Genomic DNA, 20,418 nt, shown 5'->3' on the forward strand with positions numbered 1-20,418 from the left:
CCGCACACCCCCCCGCACGGGCGCCGTGGTGCGGCCCGAGGTGGGRGGGGTGTGGCGGCGGCGGCGCATGCGCGGCGCGGGCTGGCGGCACTCGCAGCGGCTGGACGTTGGGAGCGCTGAGGAGGGAGGCGAGAAAATGGCGTCGACGGGTGAGCGGGGCCGCGGCGCGGSGCACCCCGGCCCGGCCCGCGGGACCGGCACCAGGACCGGCCCCGGAGCCGCCGCCGCTGCGGAGCCCGGGCCGGGCGGGCCCAGCCGCGGCGTCGCTGGGCGCGAGGGCGGCGCGGGCCTGCAGGCAGCCCAGGCAGCAGCGGGCTGCCCGGTGCGGCAGGGCCGAGTCCCCCGCASTGTCCCCGCCGGGTCCCCTGCGGTGACGCGTCGCAACCCGCCTGCTCGCTGCGGGCAGCCCCTGGGGGGGTTAGCTCCTTTTTGTTTTTCTCCTTTTAAATTAACAGCGCGACAGTGACAGTGCGCGCTGTCATAGATAGAGCCGATTTCTCATCTACGTTTTATTAGAGTAGGGTGGATACCAAGGGTGACAGCGCTGGGGCGGCCTCGAGGGAACCACGCTCATACCCCGCCCCCAGTTCTCGAAGTTTCGGTASGGCAGGGTCCCAGCTCCGCCCTTGGTGGTCGTGCTGGAAGGTTCTGGAAGGTTCTGCGGAGTCGGCGCCGTGGTCGACGCTGTCCAATCAGGATGCGCCGCCTGTTGCTATGTGGTCGTGATCCGCCTTCTGGTGGTCTTTGGAGCAGGGCAGAGTGCCCTCCTCAGTGCCCTCCGTCTCACCCCGTGCCATACAATGAACATGTGGTTGCTTAACAAAATCTTTCAGTAGCCTTAGTGAACAGACATGCTTATTGCATGCGCTAGGCCCCGCACGGGGACGCRCGTGCCGTGGGCCCGGCCCCCCAGACCCCTCCGTGCGGAGGCTCCCGCTCCACGGGGCTGCGGAGCCGCTGCCGGCGTCGCTGCTTTGGGAAGGAGCCTCTCCCGGGGGGCCCGCGGGGTGCCCGGATCCGGGGCTCCCGGCACAGACCTGCSTTCCCCGAGGACAATGACCAAGACGCCTGGGAGCGCTTAAGGAATAGGAAGATGARTGAAATGCCAAGAGCAGGGTTAAAAGCACAGCTGCCCCTCCAGTTAGCGCATGGAGATGGGAGCTGCTGTTTTAGGGCTGGAGCTGCCTCAACCAGAAGGATGCAGATTGGTTTCCCTTTGGAAATAAGAGCTGGGACGTGTTTTAAAAATGATACTAGTGTTATATACATGATTGTGTGTGTTGATCTGCTCTGGCAAATGAGAGGACGTTCCTGGAGACGGCTGCGGGTGGAAGGAGCGGAGCAGGAGCCCCCGGGGCTGCCGGAGAGGCCAGGCTGGATGGGGCATCAGCGGCGTCTAAGGCCTGGCTTTTCAGAGCGCCGCTCTCCTAGGCCTGGCTCCGGTGCTTGGAAGCCTTGGAAGYGGCCGAGCACCTTGGTGGCCAGAGCCAGGTGCTTCCCGGCTGCCCAGAGCGGCTGCCAAAGCTCTGGCATCTCCTCCCGGCACCCTCCCGGAGCCTGAACCGCCGCTCCATGCGGCGGGAAGGAGGAGAGGGGCTGGCGAGAGGAGCAGCAGGTTCTGCTGCGGGCGAGCCCGGGGCTGAGCACACGGGGCCTGCAGCCTGTGGAGTGTGAAACGGGGTCCCCAAAATGTCCCCTGGTGCCCTGGGCCGAGTGGCACACTGCTGCAGTGGCTCAAGGCCTGCGAGCACCGGGTTTTCACCACGGATTATCTTGTGGCTCGTTCCCCCCAGGGAAGCTCTGGTGGACTATTTGCGGGGTTGAACAAGTATTCTCTTTAATGCCTTAACTGTTSCCTTTTATCCGCTAACACCGGACCGGACCGCGCGCCGACGGCGCCGTGTCGCCTCGTGCCGGATACGCTCCTGCAGAGGGCTGCCTCGTGGCCGCCTCGTGGCTTCAGCGCCTCCATTTTGTGCGCCTTGTTTTCCCTTCGCCCAACTGCTTCTCAGGTTAACCCTTTCCCCGACATCTTCCGATCCTGGAAGAGCTGGAATTTGTCTGGGAAGGTTTGGTCGAAGCGACGAGCGCGTCGCTACCATTTGCTGGAGATGTTTGGGAGGAAACTAGGAAACGCTTGGCAGTTTGAGGGGAAGCCTCCATGTAGGAGCTGTAATCATTTCAAATATAGCCTGGAAATTGCCGTGCGGCTGCGTTTCCATCCCGTGCAGCAAACCACACGGGCCAGAATGGACTTTCCTTGCTGGCGTTTGCTGAATTTTGGGTTTCCTCCGAATCAGGCGCTAGCCTCGGGTCGGGGCTTTCGGAAGGGATTTGTTGCCAGCCGCCTGTCTTGAACTTTGGTTCGGAGTGGCAGAACTTTCCAGCAATTTGTTTTTGCCCCTGAAAGTTGAACAGAAAGAGCGAAGTACTGTAATGCCTGCAGCSCAGAGAGCCTGCAACCAACCTGGCCTTTCCAAAGGAGGGTTTCTAAGTGTCAGCCCCGGTGTTCCTTTTGTTCCCAAACAAAACACCCTCCTGCCAGGCCGCTTGGGTGTCATCCAGGGTGGCAGTTAAATTAAAATAGGGTCATTTGAGATCAAAGTTGCTGCTACAAACTGCCTGAACAACGTGGGGAAGAGAGGTTTTGTTTCCTTCAAAAAAGACTCCAAAATGCATTTACCTTAGGCCTTTCGAAACTATGATTTCCAGTGGTTTGTAGCAGCTCTTTCTCTTTTCGAGCCATTGGAGGAAATTCCAGCTGCTTTTACACTGTTTGTTTTATTAAACATCTTTGTTGTGCTCTTTCACTGTTGATTTTGTTAAATGACTTTTCAACCTTTTTTTCTTTCTTTCTTTGTAGATTATAGTACCTATAGCCAAGCTGCGGCCCAGCAGGGGTAAGTAGCATCATAGTCTTATCTTCTGTCCTCTAAAAAGGTGTAATAATTGTGTTTTCACTCAAGTGTAGGTGCAAGTGCTACGGTTTTCCCTTAAATCTTAGATTCCTTATTGCCTTGGGATTTCAGCAGAAGTCGTTCGGATGCTTGGAAGTTGTTGTGTGTGATGCACGTGCTGCCGAGGTCGGGAATATGGGGCTGCAGTTTAAGTGTSTCTGTATTTGTTTTGCAGCTACAGCACGTACGCACCTCAGCCAGCGCAGGGATACGCACAGCCCACCCAGGTAAAACACACAACGTTTTCCTAAGTGCTACGGAATCCCGTGTCTCCCTGCATGGGGCTCTGCCAGCCGTGAAAAACACGGGGTATCAGTGTCAAAAACCATCATTAAGAAGGTGCCTTTAGCTTCCCACGCAATCAGAACTGCGTGCTTAACGTATAGCCCAAAAAGCAAAGAGTTTCAGCAGTCCCCTTGATATTTCCCAGCCTGAGATTGTTGTTGCTGAAAAAAATTATAAAAATCTGGAGTTTGCTGTGTGTTTAGTGCCAGTGTTTTGGTGCATGTTTTGCTCGGCAGAGTAGGAGATACTCTTAAAAAAAAAAAAAAAAAAAAAAAAAGATGCTCTTTGTGAAATTGCAGCAGTTGGAGGAGTTGGAGATTTTTCATTAAGTTTAAGCTAAAACTATTAATGTTTTCAGACTGCAAAATGACAGTGATCTTTAAGAGATTAATTAAATTATGCTTCTGTAATCCTTAGGGTCCAAACACATTTATGTACATTCCACGTGTGTTTTTTTTTTTTTTTTTTTTTTTAACTTACTGCTGCAGTGTAAAACTGCTCTCTGTACAAAGATCACTGTTACAAGAGGAGCCTAAAGCTCTTTCCTGGCATTTGGGTCATCCGAAATGGTGCCCACCACAGTTTTTGTGTTGAATAAATATATTGAGACAGAACAGTTTCAAGAATTATTTCAGAATGCAGAGGTTATGCAGAAAAATAAGTGAAAATGGTCTAACTAGCACAGAAAAACAGACCTCATCAACATGCTGTAGTGCGAGCCTGGCGCATCTCAAACTCAGCTGCAGGCAAATAGCCACGAGAGGTTGGCAGCATTTCCTGCCTCTTGTAGTGGATTTTGACAAAAGGAGGAAAAAATCGAGTCTGGTCAAACTTTTCTGCTCTTGGTTAAGATTTGTGGCCTGAGTCTAGTGAGAACAGCTTAGATCCAAAAAGGCTTTTAGGTTTCCAGCTCTCACTGAAATCAGTAAATAGCTTTAAGAATCTAGACGCTGAGGCTTGTCTTGGTGCTGCTTTTCAAGCTGTAAGTAGAGTTTTGTCCTAGCCCAAACTGTTGACCACAGGGATCTGCTGGAAGCTGGCCGCTTCCTGGTGTTGGAGCCAGTGGCACAGTTAGATCTTAAGCTGGTGAAACTGCAGCACCAGCAGCTCAGCGCTAATCCAGGCACCCTGGGCTGCTGCTCGTGGTGCTGCCCTTGGGGCTGAGCAAGACAAGGAGCAGAAACTGGTCTTTAGYGGTTGGACTTGGATGTGAACTTCGGGTAGGGTGCGGGTTGAGAGCTGCCCTCTTGCCGGACGTGTGCCCAAAGGCACGAAAACAGATGTAGCCCTAGCTGGGACACCTTGGAGAAGGGTAAACCTGAGGATGCCCAGGGGGTCTCTTGTTTTTAAAACTCTTGCAAAGTGGGCATAAAGAATATTCTTAACTGCATGCTCAAGCAGGTACCTCCTGGTCAGCGCTRAGGCAGTTTTGTGTTGATGTGAGGGGATTTATTTTCTTTAATGCAGTTCTGCACTAAAGCTCTAAATCTTAGACCCACTGCTGGTATTTCAGCTTATGTGGGGAAGCAGCTGATGTTCCTGTGTGCCTAGATAATGACAAGCCAAACATTTCCACGTTTTGATTTGCGTAGAGAGAGGCATTTTGTGCCCTTTTAAGAAGATGCCCCTCCAGCCATGGCCCTGAGAAGTGGCACTCGGGAATTCAGGACAACAAAGACGATTAAGGGACTAGAACATCTCTCGAGACTGACTGAGTTGGGCCTGTTTTCTCTGGAGAAGAGAAGGCTGAGAGGGGATGTGATCAATATACATAAGTACTTGAAGGGGGAATGTRGGGAGGAAGGGGCTCAGCTCTTCTCAGTGGTGGCCTGTGACAGGACAAGGGGCAATGGGTGTAAGTTGAAACCCAGACAGCTCCATCTCCAGGTGGGAGGAACTTCTGCAATACGAGAGCGCCCGAGCCCTGGCACAGGCTGCCCAGGGAGTTTGTGGAGGCTCCTTCTCTGGAGATCTCCCAACCCGCCTGGATGCRACCGGGTGTCCCTGSTSGAGCAGGGGGTTGGACTAGATGATCTCTAGAGATCCCTTCAACCTSAACCATTCTGTGGGAACTCAYTGCAGCCCCGAACGGAGATTTGCAGCAGCACCTGCACCCTCGCGGCAGCCGCGGCGCGGGTTGTGCGAGGCGCGGAAATCACTTCCCCAGTTCAACCCCTGTCCTCTTTGGAGCAGACTTACGGGCAGCAGAGCTACGGATCGTACGGGCAGCCCGCTGACGTGAGCTACACGCAGCCCCAGACGAGCGGCACGTACGGGCAGAGCGCGTACGCCACCTCCTACGGGCAGCCTCCCGCCGGTAAGAGCCACTGCCAATGGAGCTCAGCTCAGGGCTTTGCTTTGTCCTGGGAGCTCYGGCCTCAACCGCGCCCAATTGCTGGGGCTGCTTTGATGTGGAARGGGTTGTACTCCCCCGAGGGAGGGCCTGCGTGGAGGAGAGGGCAGCAAGAGGATGCTAAACGTGGGTGGGCGGGTGCCAGGAGCAAACGAACACACGTTTGGTTTTTCAGGGAGCCTTTTGGGTGCTGCCTTATGCTGTGGAGCTGAGCATGGCCGCAGAGCATCCGTGTGAATTAAAAAGATTAAAGCTGCCCCCTCCGTGGGCAGCAAGCCAGGGGAACGTGCGCCCTGGCTTTGGCACCCGTGCACGGAGCTTTTCCCCTCAACTCTTCCCAGCTGCCTGAAAATCAGAGGGGTGGACATGACTGTGGGCCTGCTCTCAGAGTGTTCCCGCTACTTCTTGTCTTGTGCTTCCCACAGTAGAAGGGTCCAGCACAGGTTTGACTATCCTGCTCACTCTTGCATGGGAAATGCTGTCTCGTCCTGTCTAAACCTGGTGCAGTTAACCCTTTAGGTGTCCCTTTTAGCACAAAACCCGGCAGCATCACAGTGCTCACAACACCCRCCAGGTACAGTGAGAGTTTTGCTAGCCTGTAATGCAAGTTCCCCATCTCCAATGAGCAGCTGTGCAGAGTTCCTCTGAGCGACCTGCTTTATGGGTAGAACTTCCCCTGCGGTAACAGCAGCTGTTCCACGAGGTTTCAGGTGAATTGAGCCCCTTGTCGTATTCGTATCGTTCCCTAAACGATACGTTTAGGAACAACATGTTTAGACACGTCAGATGTCCTGGCCACCACACTTGGGTGTTCCGTGTTCTGTCTCTGCGTTTCCAGYGCAGATGCATCTCTCACATCTTCATTAGTGCTCTGTAAATTACTCCAGCATACGCTCTTTAAACTGGACTTTTGTGAAAATGTCTTGCTGTTGAAAAGAGCAACTATTGAGACATATTCCTATCTGGACCTGGCTRTTCAGAAGTTGCTGAAAAAAAGGATGCAAGGTCTCCTTCGTGCAGTGCTCTAAGTGTCATTATCTACAGATCCACCTTTCTTATGAAGGACTAACGTTACTCTAGCAGGATCTTTCTTAAATATTTCCCAAAGATTATGAGTACCAGCATGGACAGGGACTGTGCCTATGTATCTGGCCCCTGAAATGGTAGGAGGTGGCTTTACAAGGAACAAGTAGAGGGAGAAAAACCTCTCATATAGTATCTCCAGCTCCACATCTTTATGGAAGTGAAGATTAAACATCTTTATGGATGACAAAAGTTTCTGCCTGCCAGTTGGCTCGTGTCCTGCAGAATGAAAACCAAGTAGCCCTTAGTCAGTGGCACTGCAGACTCTCTGTGGGCTTCTTCCTTTCCCTTTGACACTCTGCAAATATATAAACCATATTTTAGAAAATATATAAGCTATACAAAGCAGTAGTAGAGTGTTGACTCCTAAGGTTTTTTTATTGTAAATACCTGACTCCCTTGGTCCTTCCTGCTGGCTTCAGTCCTGTGGGGGTCACAGGTTCTTGTACTGGCTGAGTTTTTGCTTGTCCCTTTGGTTTGAGGGAGAATRATGCATTAGCAAGAAATAAATCTTGCCTGTATACCTTATTTTTTAGGCAAAAAAAAAAAAGACTTCTATTTTTCATTTTAAAGAAATACATAGTGGTCAAATGGAAGATCACGTTGGGCTTGTGAAYATTTGTTTCACGGTGTTCCCTGGGGCACACACCTCGGCGCCCAAAGACACTTGCAGCTTTTGCATTGAATTTCAGTGCATTTCTCCCAGGGATTGACTTTTTTTAGCAGGGGAACGACTGGAGTTAGTTGAAAACAGAGTGCCTTTTTATCTTAACGGTGCATTTTTGTGCAAGATGCTGCTGTTGTCATCCCCAAGCGGGGCAGATGCAGCCTCCCGACTGCGAGAACGGCAGAGCCGGTTCCTCTGCATCCCCTCGTCGCTCAGATTAGGGCTGTTTTAACCTGCCCGGCCACCTCGTGCAGGACAAAGCACCTGGCCCTCTCGGGCTGCTCGAGGTGAGAGTTAACACAGAGGTTGCTTCTCGCCTCCAGAAGGCCACAGGAAAAGGTGTCTTGGAGTCATCGTGTCACCTTGGTACAAAAGAGAGGGACTTGGAGGTGAGGAGCCCACAGACTCGTCTGCTACCCCCCAGTCCAAAAGTGGATCAGAGGATTAATTGGCCCCATCAAATCTGCGGTCGTGGTTTGCTCTTTAATCACAGCAGTGTCTAAGKGTGAATTATGAGAGTAAATATGAGTTGCATCTGCTGTGATAATTGGATTGCTAAAAGTGGCATTTTGGGGCAAGTGCAGAATTTCAAATATCCAAATATGAATCTGCTTTAACTAGCTAAGTGAGACCTGTTCTCTACGAATAACTAACTCCCATTTCTCTTTTTACATGGGACATTTAGGAGTTAGATATGTCGCCTATTTTATTTTTTAATACTCAGAATTTGAATTTAACACAGCCACAGCCGTATTGGCTACTGCTGCCCGCCCCCAACACACACACAAMGTAGTCCTGAAGATTTTCTGTGCATCTGAGCTAAAACATCAATATTCAGGACASTCTCTTTTCCTTCTTATCCTTTTTGAGGGATGAGGGTACTGCTAACTGCTCCAAAATGTTTGGACTTGGGAAAACCTGTCTGTGCCTCTTGCCTGTGACAAGACTCCCGGCGGTGAGACTGGGACTCGAGTTTTGGGTTCAGTGACACTTCAAAATTGACTTGATCGCAGACTCTAGCCCTTTTCAATCAGTTTTCAGACTTCAGCCACGCTCAATAAGGATTCAGTAAGGACTTTTGGTGTTGGTTGGTCTTGGTGCAGTGTCTTGGGTGGCTCACATGAAACATTTCAATGTGTTTCAGTCTGCCCGAGGCTCTAGATCGTGTTTGTTTTGTTCTGCTCAGCATCATGCACCCTTCTTCAGTAACTCTTGGAACARGACTTTGCTTTCCAGAGATCCTCTYAGCAAAAAGGATTGAACCATTTTGGGAACTGATTTGCTGGCCGTTCATACAGGTGCTTCCTGGTGGGAGACAAGTTTTCTCTGGTGCTTTTATGACTCCTCTTCTCACTCCTCTTCCTCTTTTCTTGCTAGCACAGGCAGCTGGGAAGGGGCCTGATGTGGTGGCAGGTACCTGGGAAGCCCAGCGAGCCGGGAAGGGGCTTTGGGAGGGAGAGGAAGGAGCTGCAGATCCATCAGCCTCGCTCTCCTTTCTTTGCAAATTGGGCAATTGAAATAACAAACACTACAGCACSATTAGTCTAAAATGCTGTGTATCTAGAAGGAAGAGTACGTCTCCCATGTCTTATGTTTAATAAAAATAACAAGCGAAGGAGAAGCTGTTGTTTTAATTGATGCATTTAAGAGCGTGACCGTAAGATGGAGACCGGTTGGCTGCTCTTTAGCAATCAAAGTTTGTGGTTTTAGTAAATCAGCTTCTGCTGGCAACATTTTTAATTGGTGAAGTTCTACGTCTARTCTTTTGTGATTTGAAAGTCTGCTTGCAAGTTTCTTCACTGAGGCAAAAACCCGATTTTCATCTTTGTATCAACCCAAATGGTCACCTAAATCATCCCGTGGTGGCTGCTGGCAAGACTAATCTAAATGGAGGCCATTTGGCATCTCAGATATTCCTGGACGGTTGTTCAGAACTTCCAGGCTTGTGCCGTTCTGTGCTTTCATTTTTCAGACATGCTGAAAAGATGGGATCGAACTTCACCCCCCACACACTCCTTTTTTAATCAATTGCGTTAAGGCCTTAAAGGCCTTTATGTGGCTCCTGCTTTTCAGAGGCTCTGCGTGTCTCCGCTTGTCCCGCGTGGGCTCCGAGTGGCGGGAGCTCTGAGCCATCCGCCTGTAGCCACCGATTGACGGGCGCTTTGCCCTGGGGTCCGGGAGCGCAGCTGCTGATCCCCGCGGGTGTAGGAAGAGGTTTCCCTTTGCGGGGGTTATCGAAGGGTCCTGCGTTTGGGTGTCCTTTTGCGGTTCCTTGCAATATTCCTGAATTGACACAATCTGAGTGTTTCTGAGGTCTCGGTAAACCACAAGCCTGAGGCGCTCACCTGAGGCGGCTGTTGTTTGTTGCAGGTTACAGCGCGCCGGCGGCCCCCCCGGCCTACAGCCAGCCCGTGCAGGGCTACGGCACAGCCAGCTACGACACTAACGCCGCTACGGCTTCCACCACCCAGGCCTCGTACGCAGCGCCGTCCGCCTACGGCAGCCAGCCCGCCTACCCCAGCTACGGGCAGCCACCGCCCGCCGCGCCGCCCGCCAGGTAACCGCGGCCGCCGGCGCCCGCGGGGCTTGCAYGGGCCTTCCCGGCGCCGCTCGGCTCCGGCTGCGGCTCCTCCCAGCGCCCTCCGAGGCCCCGGCTCCGTGGCTCTGCACCGAGGACGTGTGAAAGAGCAGATCGGGCAGGGCCTGGGCTGGTTCTGAGCCGCGGGCTGGCCTGGGCTGCTGCGGTGCGAATAGGTGCATGTGCAGAGGGCAGTTTGTTTTTTAAATCACGCGGCCTCACACACTGTTGTTTGCATGTTTAGCGTAGCTGTTTGCTCACTGCAGGAAGTTTTTAGAATATATAATAGAACCTCATTTAGTAGCACGTACAAGCTGCTTTATTCATTTACCTGATGTTTGCAGTAGCTCCTTTGGTTAGGAAAGATAGAGCCTAACGCAGCTCTATCCCTGTCTTTCAGGTAACACTTGAAACAATAGTTCTCAAGTCATTTAAAATAAATAATTTCCCAGCTTCTACAGCGGAAGTAGTTGGATTGTTTTCACTCAGCTTTGAGAAACTCCATAAGATTATAAACAGGAAGGGCCAACACTGAAAGAAGGGGAAGTGTGAATTCTGTGCAAGAGCCCTCTTCATTTTCAGACCTTCAGGGTTCATCCCGAGCWTTGCTCTCCAGTCATGTATATGGAGCAAGACCTCATTGCCCTGAACTGGAAGCCAAACACAGATGCCTTTAACTGATGTAGTTTCTGGCTGCCTTTAGCTAATGGTTTACGAGGGCTGTGCCGAGCCAGCCTGGCTGGAGTGACTGCTGCTGATTCCCGGCCCTTTCACATCCTTCGGTCATTCTGGAGCCAAAGTCTAAATCCCTGGCGTGAGGTTTCACAACGCAGCCAGCAAACAAGCTCTAGTCCTTTTTAAGTGCTCTGTTAATGATGTTGCCCAAGCCTTTCCTGGTGGCACGGGAGCAGATAAAGTACCTATCAGTGATGGCAAAAYGTTTAGTGTGTAACTGGTGCATATGAACTGCTGTCAGAATGACTTGACACCGATTTGATGCCGGCTTGTGGCAATTCCCCAAGAAACAGCACATTTATATTGTAAGGAGAGGGAGGATCCGAGGGCTTTACTTGCTCAGGTTTGTGCCAGTGTTTCCTCACTGTTGAGTGTTGCTTTTCAGACCCCAGGATGGCAGTAAACCAGCAGAGACGAGCCAGCCCCCGTCAAGTACGACAGGCTACAGCCAGCCCAGCCTGGGCTAYGGCCAGAGTAACTACGGTTATCCTCAGGTGCCTGCCAGTTACCCCATGCAGCCGGTCACGGCGCCTCCATCCTATCCTCCCACCAGGTAACTCTCTGCAAAGGCTAGGCCTGGGGCAGCTGGGCTTGGAACTGTTGCCTTCGCTTGGGCAATTTTGCGGGGGAAGGAAAGGGATTTTGGATGAACRAATGTAAAGGGAGGTTTGATGTCTGAGGGAAGGCAGGCGTGATGCTTCTCATAAGGATGATGAGGCTATGAGCAAGWGAATAGGTGTCTCTGCATTCAGATCTGCACTGACAAGGCAAAAATGCCAAATRCTTTTAAGAAATTTCCCACATCTGGGGTGTGGAAGTGCCCCTTGGCCACGTCCTTGTCATGGCTTTGACCTCGGCTGTCCATAATATCTGCTCTTACATATGGAGTTGATGCCGACTTCTAGCCTGCGTGTTTTGGAATATCCCAAAGCCTGAAATACATGAAGCAGAACTTCATTATCCACCAGAGGAGAGCATTTCAGTGCCCAGGCAGAGGGAGCCTCTTGTCTGCATTGCCACTGATTTTAACCCTGCTGCTTTTGCCTCTTTCTAGAACTATGCACAAAACACGAGTGGTCAGTGGTCATGTGGACTGCTAAAAGCAAAATCAGCCAGGTTTATTTTTTCCCCCGCCATCAGAATAGCCTCCGCAGACTGTCTTCACCTTTTTAAATGTGGTGTGTTTTTTTGGTTTGGTTTTGTTTTTCCAATAATACATAGGGCTTAAAATTGCATGGCTCCCTAGCGAGACGCTGCCRCGGGCTAATGCGCCCGGCCCGGTGAATGGACTTACCCTTCCGTGTGTTTAATGCTTTTGTCTTCCAGCTACTCCTCCACGCAGCCAAGCAGTTACGATCAGAGCACTTACTCCCAGCAGAGCAGCTACGGGCATCAAGGCAGCTACGGGCCGCAGAGCAGCTATGGCCAACAGAGCAGCTACGGGCAGCAGCCTCCACCAACTAGTTACCCGCCCCCGACCGGCTCCTACGGCCAGGCGCCGAGCCAGTACAGCCAGCCGAGCAGCAGTTACAGCCAGCAGAGTGAGTGGGCCACGAGTAGCAGCAGCCGCAGGGCTCGGCTGCGGGCTCTCGCACGCTCGGGTGTGCTGTGTGTGCGGAGAGGGGCCCAGGGGGTCCCGCTTTGCATCGAAGGCAGAGCATCCCTGGGCTGTTCTGGTCCTTCGGTGCTGCAAACCGGCCCGTCTGGCTTGGGGACARAGCGCAGTGGGTGCCTTGGGCTGCGGGAAGGGGATGGGTAGTTGAAAGGCACCGAAATGGGAGATCTTGGGGCGGCCTGGAGTGGGCAGGACTTGGCGTAAGTGCCTGGGCCTTGCCAGGTGGCAGTCCAGGAGAGCTGGGACTGGGAAAACCTGGTGTCGCAGATGGAAAACGGTGCATCCTCCCTAAAACAGCACCCAGGCTCTAGGAATAGAGCAAACACTTGTTGGGGGATGCTCCTTAGGTTCTGGTGCTGAAAGCGGCAGGGAAGGAAAGACTTAATAGGGGCCAGGCATCTCAGTGCCGCTCTGGTGTGCGGCTGCCTAACATTTCCGTTAACACTTCCTCAGGTTTGTTCCGTCAGGACCATCCCAGCAGCATGAGTGTCTACGGACAGGAATCCGGAGGCTTTCCAGGCCCAGGAGAGAACCGGAACATGAGCGGCCCTGATAGCCGGGGCAGGGGAAGAGGGGGATATGATCGCGGAGGCATGAGCAGAGGTGGGCGGGGAGGAGGACGCGGTGGAATGGGGTAAGAGCAAATCTTTTCTCCTTTTACCTAAATCCATTTTACCCATAGGATTTGGAATGCAAAGAGGGGACTGAAAGGTTGGCAATTCCAGTCATACTTCCATGGAGCAAACCTCTGCAGCAGCATTGCTTTTAATCCATGGAAACATTCTCCCAGGGGGAATAGGAGCAGGATCTGATTTTTGTTGTTCCTGCAGCTGGTTGGGCCCGGGGCAATTAGGGGTATTGCCAAACCTTTCAGCAACCTTCGTGGTCGCGCAGAGGCGAAATCCTCTGCGGGGTTTAACATAGCGGTGGATCGAACACACACAAAGCTCCCCGGGCGCAGGAGCTGCCTCCTGCGCCTCGCTGAGGGGATMCCCACAGCGCAGGGGTGTCCGCGGCGGCAGCCTCGTGTCCGCTGCCAGCCGTGGGCACAGGGCACCCACGCGTCCTCGGCGCGCAGCTCGGTGCTGCCGCAGCACCCAGAGCCCGGCAGGACGGCCCCGCACGCGCCGAGCTGGCCGGCAGTTGCTCTCCCCGCCCGTGGGGGCTCGGAGTAAAGGTGAGGAGGGCAACTAGCCCCGCAGGCTGGCGGAGCAGGGCGGCGCTTGGTGTGTGTTCCATCCCCTCGCAGCGGCGGCCAGAGCTATGCAGGGGGTCTGTACATGCACGTGGGCACCACGGCGGGGGGCGCGGGGAGCCAGTCCTCGTGCCGGGCAGCCGGGCTCGCCGCTCCCGCGCACGGGCAGCCTGGCCAGCAGCTCGTACAGCCGGGCTTGGCGCCGGTTCCGGCACYGGTCTGCATAGCTCTGTCCTCTGGGTTGACGTGGCTTGAAATCTTTATCGGAGAAATGCAACTGTCCATGCAAATGGCAGAAAAAGATTGTGCTCCTCTTGGAAGACATTTGGCTTGAATTGGCACGAGCGGAGCCAAGTTCCTTGGTCTATATAAAGATTTCACCCGTGATGTATTTATCTCTAACGGTTTAAAGTAGATGTAGACACTTGAAATATCTATCATCACATCTGCAAATTTCTAGTTCCTTCAGAGCTCACTGCAAAAGATTTGCCATCTGTCTCTAATCACACCCATAATCCGAGATTMAATTAACGTACGTAGTGATTCCCACTTGGCTGGAAGGGCCCCCTGCTTTATGGACATGGCTTTTCTGGTGTCCATAGAAAAGGTGGCCTCTCCATGAGCACCAAGGGCAGGTAGGGGAACTCGGCCCTTCTTAACATGCTGTGGTGATGGATTTCAGTGTCTCCAGCAGGTAAGGAGCTCAATGTTATTAACATGCCCTTTTTCATTGACTCAATTATTTTATATTTTCATTGGCTGTTAAACGTGGAACCTTTTTAACATGCTTTGTCGCATTTATATGCTACAGGTTACAAAGTGAGAGCCTTGTATACACTTCAATACTTAAAAAGTACCCGTACTCAGTACTCAGCCGACAGCATAATGAAAAGTGAGACTAGACACGGTGTCCATATGGAGAGGAAAAATATACATAGAATATTTTTAACCAAATGTATTCATTGCATAAATGGAATCCTTCTGTAACTTTGGTAACTGCGTACTTGTTTTTTGGTAATAAAACCAGAGGAGGTATACTGCTTTAGAATTGTGTAACATTAAAAAGTGTTAACAGTATGTGTTTAAAAAAGAGAGACGTTACATATATGGTGTGTACTTTAACGAAAGGAGGCAAAGCTGCATGCAACAGCTCAAAACTGTGTATTGACAACTCTTCTTTTTCCAGTATTAGAAGTGCAGTACTTGCTAGAAAATAGGTGGTGCTCTCCCTCCTCTGCCTGCCTCCCTCCAAACAAGTTCTGCCTTTCCAAAAAGAAGCCTCCAAATTGCCCCTGGGGTGGCCCTCGCCGAGCGGAGCGGCCGCGCGTTCCCCGCGACACCGTCCGTCCGTCCTGGCCCGTGTCCACAAAGCGGCACCCCAGGCCCTGCAGCCCGCGCGCTCTCCTGTAACTTCTCCTCCCACAGAGACTTGTTAAATGCAGTAGCAACCCGAATGTATGGCTTTATCCAGAGGGCTTTAGCGGAAATGTCAGCTGAACTGTGTTGTAGGGATTGCGTGTGGGTGTCTCCTGCCTTTCCACCTGTGTGTGTGCGGCCCTGCGGGCTCGCTCCTGTCCCCCGCTGCGCGGGGCCGCGGGTGCTCCTTTGTGGACACGCGAGGGGAGGGAGCTGACCAGCACCCCCGCCCCGGGGCTGCCTTGGAAGCCCACCCCAATCCGTAGCGCTCCGAACGGTGCGTCCTTCCCAGGCAAGTATTGCACTGCTAATACCCATGCGAGCACCGCAAGGGTGCCACAGCAAAAGTGGTGTCTAAAAGCACAGAAGCGAGGTTACCTATGTAAAAGGAAATTTGAGTAAGCTGCCCTGAAGAAAGGCATAGTGAYGGGCTGAGAGACAGACAGACAGCAGGCTGCCCTGAAGAAAGGCATAGTGACAAGCTGAGAGACAGACAGCAAGCTGTCCTGAAGAAAGGCATAGTGACGAGCTGAGAGACAGACAGATGAATTCTTTGGAGATGTTTAGCCAGTGCAAAGAGACAGGCCTTCATTTCTTCGTTTATCCCCCCAGCAGCGCTGGAGAGCGAGGTGGCTTCAGTAAGCCCGGTGGTAAGTTTTTGAGCATTACACTGGATAGTGTTTAAAAAAAAAAAAAAAAAATGAAAATTGCAGTCAGATTTTAGAAAAAAAAGTGTAATTTTTGTATTAGTTTGATAAGTGGTTAAGATCAGATCTGAGAGGGGATCTGATTAATGTGTGTAAGTTCAGGAAGGGAGAATGCAGGGAGGAAGGGGACAGGCTGTTTTCACTGGTGGCCAGCGATAGGACAAGGGGTAATGGGCATAAGCTGAAACCCAGGAGGTTCCATCTCCAGGTGAGGAGGAACTTCTTCACTGTGAGGGTGCCAGAGCAGTGGAACAGGCTGCCCAGGGAGGTTGTGGAGTCTCCTTCTCTGGAGGTCTCCAAAACCCACCTGGATGCCGCCCTGTGCCACATGCTCTGGGTGTGCCTGCTTGAGCAGGAAGGTTGGACTAGGTGATCTCTAGAGGTCCCTTCCAACCTTGAACATTCTGTGATTCTGTGATAAGTGGTTAAAGTGACATATGCACCAAGACTGTAATGGGTACTGCCGGCAATGCCTAGGGCTATGTGTTACAAGACACAGGGTAACGTGGAAGAATTGAAACCACTTCTGTAATTTGGGGAAAATAACTGGTTTGCATTTGATAATGTTTTTTAAAGTAACTTTTTTTTTTTTTTTTAAATAAGCTTAAAACTGATTGGCCTGGTAAAGCATTTAAAAAAAAAAAAAGTGTAATAAGTGGTTAATGGTTTTGAAAGGCTGCTAAAATAGCAAACCGCTCACCAAGTGAAAGGTGCATTGCTGACATTCATGCAATGCAGGTCAGATTTGAGTTTAACCGATGCCATCGAATGGTGGTTATAAGTAGATAGTTTTGTGTGTGTCGCTTCAGCCTGCAAGACGTGCACTAACTGGGCTCTCTGTGGTTCTCTCCCGACTGGCAGGACACGCGGAAGAAGGACCAGACCTTGATTTAGGTAATTGCAAGCGACTGCTCGGCTCCCCTGTCCGGGGACACGGGGCCCTCCCGAGCTCCTGCGCCCCGGGCGAGGGCTCTCGCCCCTCGCTTGCCCCCTTGGACAAGCAGCACGAGGATGCTCAGCCACCTGTGGGCTCTTCACGGCCGTATCGTGTGTTCGTGTGTTCCTGACTCGTCAGAACACCTGGATAGGGGGAAAACAGCCCGTGTTTGAGAGATGTGGCCCTTTCCCATAGCCACCCTGTCTGCCGTACCCGTCGCTACGGCCCTGGGGGCTGGCCCTGCAGTTGGGCATTGCTCTGGGTGGGCGTCTGCGGGGCTGCTGCCCGCGAGGGAACCGGCCCGGCCCGTGGGCGCAGCCCAGCTCGCTCCTGCCGAAGCTGTATGGAAACAGCCATGGAAAGAGAAGCACCTGCATCGGGGTTGGCCTGATAAAACACACCGTTTTGGAGTCCCTTGTGTCCTGTCACTGTCGTGACACTGTGATTATCTCCTAGGCCCTCCTATGGAGCCAGACGAGGACATGGACAACAGTTCCGTTTACGTACAGGGACTCAATGACAATGTTACCCTGGAGGATGTGGCGGATTTCTTCAAGCAGTGCGGAGTTGTCAGGGTGAGGAGGAGCACGTGGGTGCGTGTCAGCGTCTCCCCCGCTCGTGGAAGGTGGACAGGGATTGGCCTTCTCCTTCCTACCACCGTGTCACCCGTCTCCGTTTCAGCCACCTCATCCAGGGAGTGGGCAGGTCTCCTGCTGGGGGRGCGCTGGGATCTCCACAGCCTGGAGGTGACCCGTAGCTCAGGCTTTGGGGAGGAAGCTGTGCACGGTTTGTCCTTTGACATCCCAGTTGGATTTACGGAAGCAAGAGAGCTCACGTCCTCGGAATGGAGGAGCTGTGTCCCTGTGGATCCGCTGCTGGCAGGCTGGAGGGAATGGGTGGCGGGAGAGAGRTGGAGGAGCGTGAGAAGAGGTTTTGTCTTCAAGAGATTTTGCCTCCTCTCTGCGTAGCCCCTTTCTTGTGCTGCCAGGTGCCTGCAGGAGAGGCCCGTGTGCCCAGCGGTGCTTTGGGAGGCACTTGGCTCCTTTGGGAAGTACCTGCTGCAGGGGCTGAGGCAGGAATTAGAGACTGAGCTGTGCGGGGTTGAGCCGTGGCACAGAGGGCGAGATGCAAGCTGAGCTGGTGGTTTGTTCCCTACCAGATGAACAAGAGGACTGGGCAGCCTATGATACACCTCTACATTGACAAGGAGACGGGCAARCCCAAAGGAGATGCCACCGTATACTATGACGACCCATCCGCTGCCAAAACAGCYGTAGATTGGCTTGATGGTGAGTTTGGGAGCGCGTTCGTGGCGGAAACGCTTTGCTGAAGATGTCCCGGCTGGATTCATGGCTAACCAAGTGGGCATTTGCGCCCTGGGRCACGCAGGGTTGTGGTCGTTTGGAGCTGGCTCCGGGTTATCCCAGAGGCTGTTGCCTCAAGGCCTGCAGGTTTTAGCTGAACAGGAGGATGCTGCTTTGGGTCGTGCTTGGCCCCGGGAGCCTCGGCTCCTCTCCCCCGTTACTCCCCTCCTGTATCTGGGGCTTATCTTAGTCCCACATGGGTTGACTTCTTCCCTGCTGCCTTTGACACCTCTGTGCAGTTGGTGACTTCGTGCTCTTCCRTAGCCTGGTGTGTGTGGTAGCGGAGTCTAGGAAGGAGCAGAGGCTCCCAGCACAAAATGAGGCTCTTGCCCTGTTCATCCTAGGGAAGGATTTCCAGGGGAGCAAGATCAAGGTGACTCTGACACGGAAGAAGGGCTCCCTGAACAGCGTGCGGGGCGGGATGCCGCCACGTGAGCCGCGCGGGATGCCGCCCCCGCTGCGCCCAGGTAACCTGCCCGCCACGCCGCCCACAGCCGCCCTGCTACACCCCACGCTCCGCCTGTTGCTGCAGTTAACAGGGCTTTCCTGCAGGTCCCAGTGGTCCTGGCGGTCCCGGCGGTCCGAGTGGGCCCATGGGCCGGATGGGAGGCAGAGGCGGAGACAGGGGTGGCTTCTCCTCGAGAGGACCCCGGGGATCCAGAAGAAACCCCTCCAGCGGTAGCGTGCAGCACCGCGCCGGGGACTGGCAGTGTCCCAATCCGTAAGTACCCCCGCTGTCCCCGCAGGGAACTCGCCTCCCTTTTGGCTTGGAATTCCGGCCGTGGGCTCGCTCCAGCTCTGGGGCACAGACTTTGCTAACTGCTGTTTTGCCCAGGGGCTGCGGAAACCAGAACTTCGCCTGGAGAACGGAGTGTAACCAGTGCAAGGCTCCGAAACCCGAAGGGTTCCTGCCACCCCCTTTCCCCCCGCCAGGTACGTGTGTGCCCAGGTCCCCGCGGCAGGGCTCCAGGCCCCGGCGCCCTTGAGCTCCTCAGCCGCAGCTGGAGGGGCTGTTTCCAGCCCTGGGAGAGCCGGGAAGCGTCACCCGAGTGGGAGCTGATCCCACCAGCAGGCCCGGCTGATCCTGCTGCCCCTGGCCCTAAGGGGGCAGAGAGGATCTCCTGTCCTGCAGCGTCCTTGGCCCTCAGAGTGTCCCSCCTGCTCTTGCAGCACAGCTTTCCTGTGCCCATAGACTCCTTGCCCTGCGGTTGCTCTTTTCCTGGGAAYGTTTTCCTCTCTCCCAGGTGGGGAGCGTGGTAGAGGCGGCCCCGGGGGCATGAGAGGCGGGAGAGGCGGTGGCCTCATGGACCGCGGGGGACCCAGCGGCATGTTCCGAGGCGGCCGCAGCGGCGACAGAGGCGGCTTCCGCGGGGGCCGGGGTGTGGACCGAGGCGGATACGGAGGAGGAGGGCGGCGAGGAGGAGGACCCGGCGGCCCCTCCGGGCCCCTCCTGGAGCAGATGGGAGGCGGAGGCCGAGGCGGAAGGCGCGGAGGACCAGGAAAAATGGACAAGTACGTACGGGAGCGAGGGGAGGCCGGGCRGCGGGGCGGGAAGGGAGGCCGGGCRCCWGCACAGGAGCCGCTTGGTGAAGCRGGAAAAGGGCGAGGAGAGGAGGCCTCGGAGCGGGCGCCTTCCTCGAGCCGCCCTCACCCGGCTCCTCGTCCGCTTGCAGGGGGGAGCACCGCCAGGAGCGCCGAGACCGGCCCTACTAGAGCCACAGCTGCCCAGCGCCATTTACTAGCAGATTTATTTTTTAAACCAGAAAATGTTTTAAATTTATAATTCCATGTTCATAATGTTGGCCACAACATTATGATTATTCCTCGTGTGTAGTTTAGCATTTTTCACCATTTGTGGAGAAACGTTAAAACCAAGTGCAACGGTTGTCCAGCCAAAGACGGTTGTTTGACTCAACGCCTGCGGCCGCAGCCCCCCGTCGTGAGCTTGCTCGTATCGCCAGGCGCAGAAGCCCAGAGGCGCCGGCTAACTGTTACCATGTCAATGGTTGTGATTTTTTTTTTAAATAAAATCCCACCTGTTTCTAAACGTACCATTTCTGGCCTCTCTYGAGAAACCTGCGGGAGCCGGGATCTGGCCCGGGACCGCTGCCGGGTCAGAGGAGGATGCGGAGGAGCCGGGCGAGGTGCTGGCGCACGAGGCCCGGCCTCCCCGCTGTCCCGGGCCTCCCCCTGCCCGGGACTTTCCTGTCCCTCGGGCCTTCCCCTCGCGGCGGCGCCGCTGACTTGGGGGTCCCGGGGGSGTGTGGGGGGGCCGCGGCCCCCCTCTATCCCGGGCTGCCCCCGCGCTCCCAGCGCGGCCCCGGCCCGCCCAGCAGCCCCAGTCTGCCCATAGCGGCCGCGGGGCCGCCTCCCGCTGCAGCCCGGAGCCCTGAGGAGCCCGGGGCCGGGGGTGAGTGCCCGTGCGTGGCCGTGCGCGTGTACCTGTGCGTGTCCCGGTGCGTCTGCCTGTGTCTGTGGCCGCCTGTAGGTCGCGTTCCGCGCCGTTCCCGCCGTTCCCGCCGTTCC

General features: G+C 54.2%; 1 protein-coding gene across 3 annotated transcripts; it reads left to right on the forward strand.

Annotated features, from left to right (window-relative positions):
- The first annotated feature begins 67 nt into the window (after positions 1-67).
- On the forward strand, positions 68-19,924 carry EWSR1 (EWS RNA binding protein 1). 3 transcript variants are annotated; one of them, XM_026042885.1, is made up of 17 exons: positions 73-149; positions 2,864-2,900; positions 3,133-3,184; positions 5,436-5,559; positions 9,716-9,902; positions 11,044-11,211; positions 11,985-12,199; positions 12,727-12,907; positions 15,497-15,534; positions 16,453-16,485; positions 16,985-17,103; positions 17,688-17,817; positions 18,237-18,359; positions 18,445-18,613; positions 18,728-18,825; positions 19,137-19,404; positions 19,566-19,924. In XM_026042885.1, exons 1-17 carry the CDS (start codon positions 137-139, stop codon positions 19,603-19,605), a joined length of 1,995 nt encoding a protein of 664 aa, XP_025898670.1. In that variant the 5' UTR covers positions 73-136; the 3' UTR covers positions 19,606-19,924. The 3 variants fall into 3 exon arrangements, with proteins under 3 accessions (XP_025898672.1, XP_025898670.1, XP_025898669.1); XM_026042884.1 differs by having other exon boundaries at positions 15,500-15,534; XM_026042887.1 differs by lacking the exons at positions 15,497-15,534; positions 16,453-16,485; positions 16,985-17,103; ... (4 more) ...; positions 19,137-19,404; positions 19,566-19,924 and adding an exon at positions 14,280-14,388 and having other exon boundaries at positions 68-149.
- The last annotated feature ends 494 nt before the right edge of the window (positions 19,925-20,418 follow it).

Source organism: Nothoprocta perdicaria, unplaced genomic scaffold (genome assembly GCF_003342845.1).
Source record: "Nothoprocta perdicaria isolate Ctin4 unplaced genomic scaffold, notPer1 scaffold_317, whole genome shotgun sequence".
NCBI classification, from domain to species: domain Eukaryota; kingdom Metazoa; phylum Chordata; class Aves; order Tinamiformes; family Tinamidae; genus Nothoprocta; species Nothoprocta perdicaria.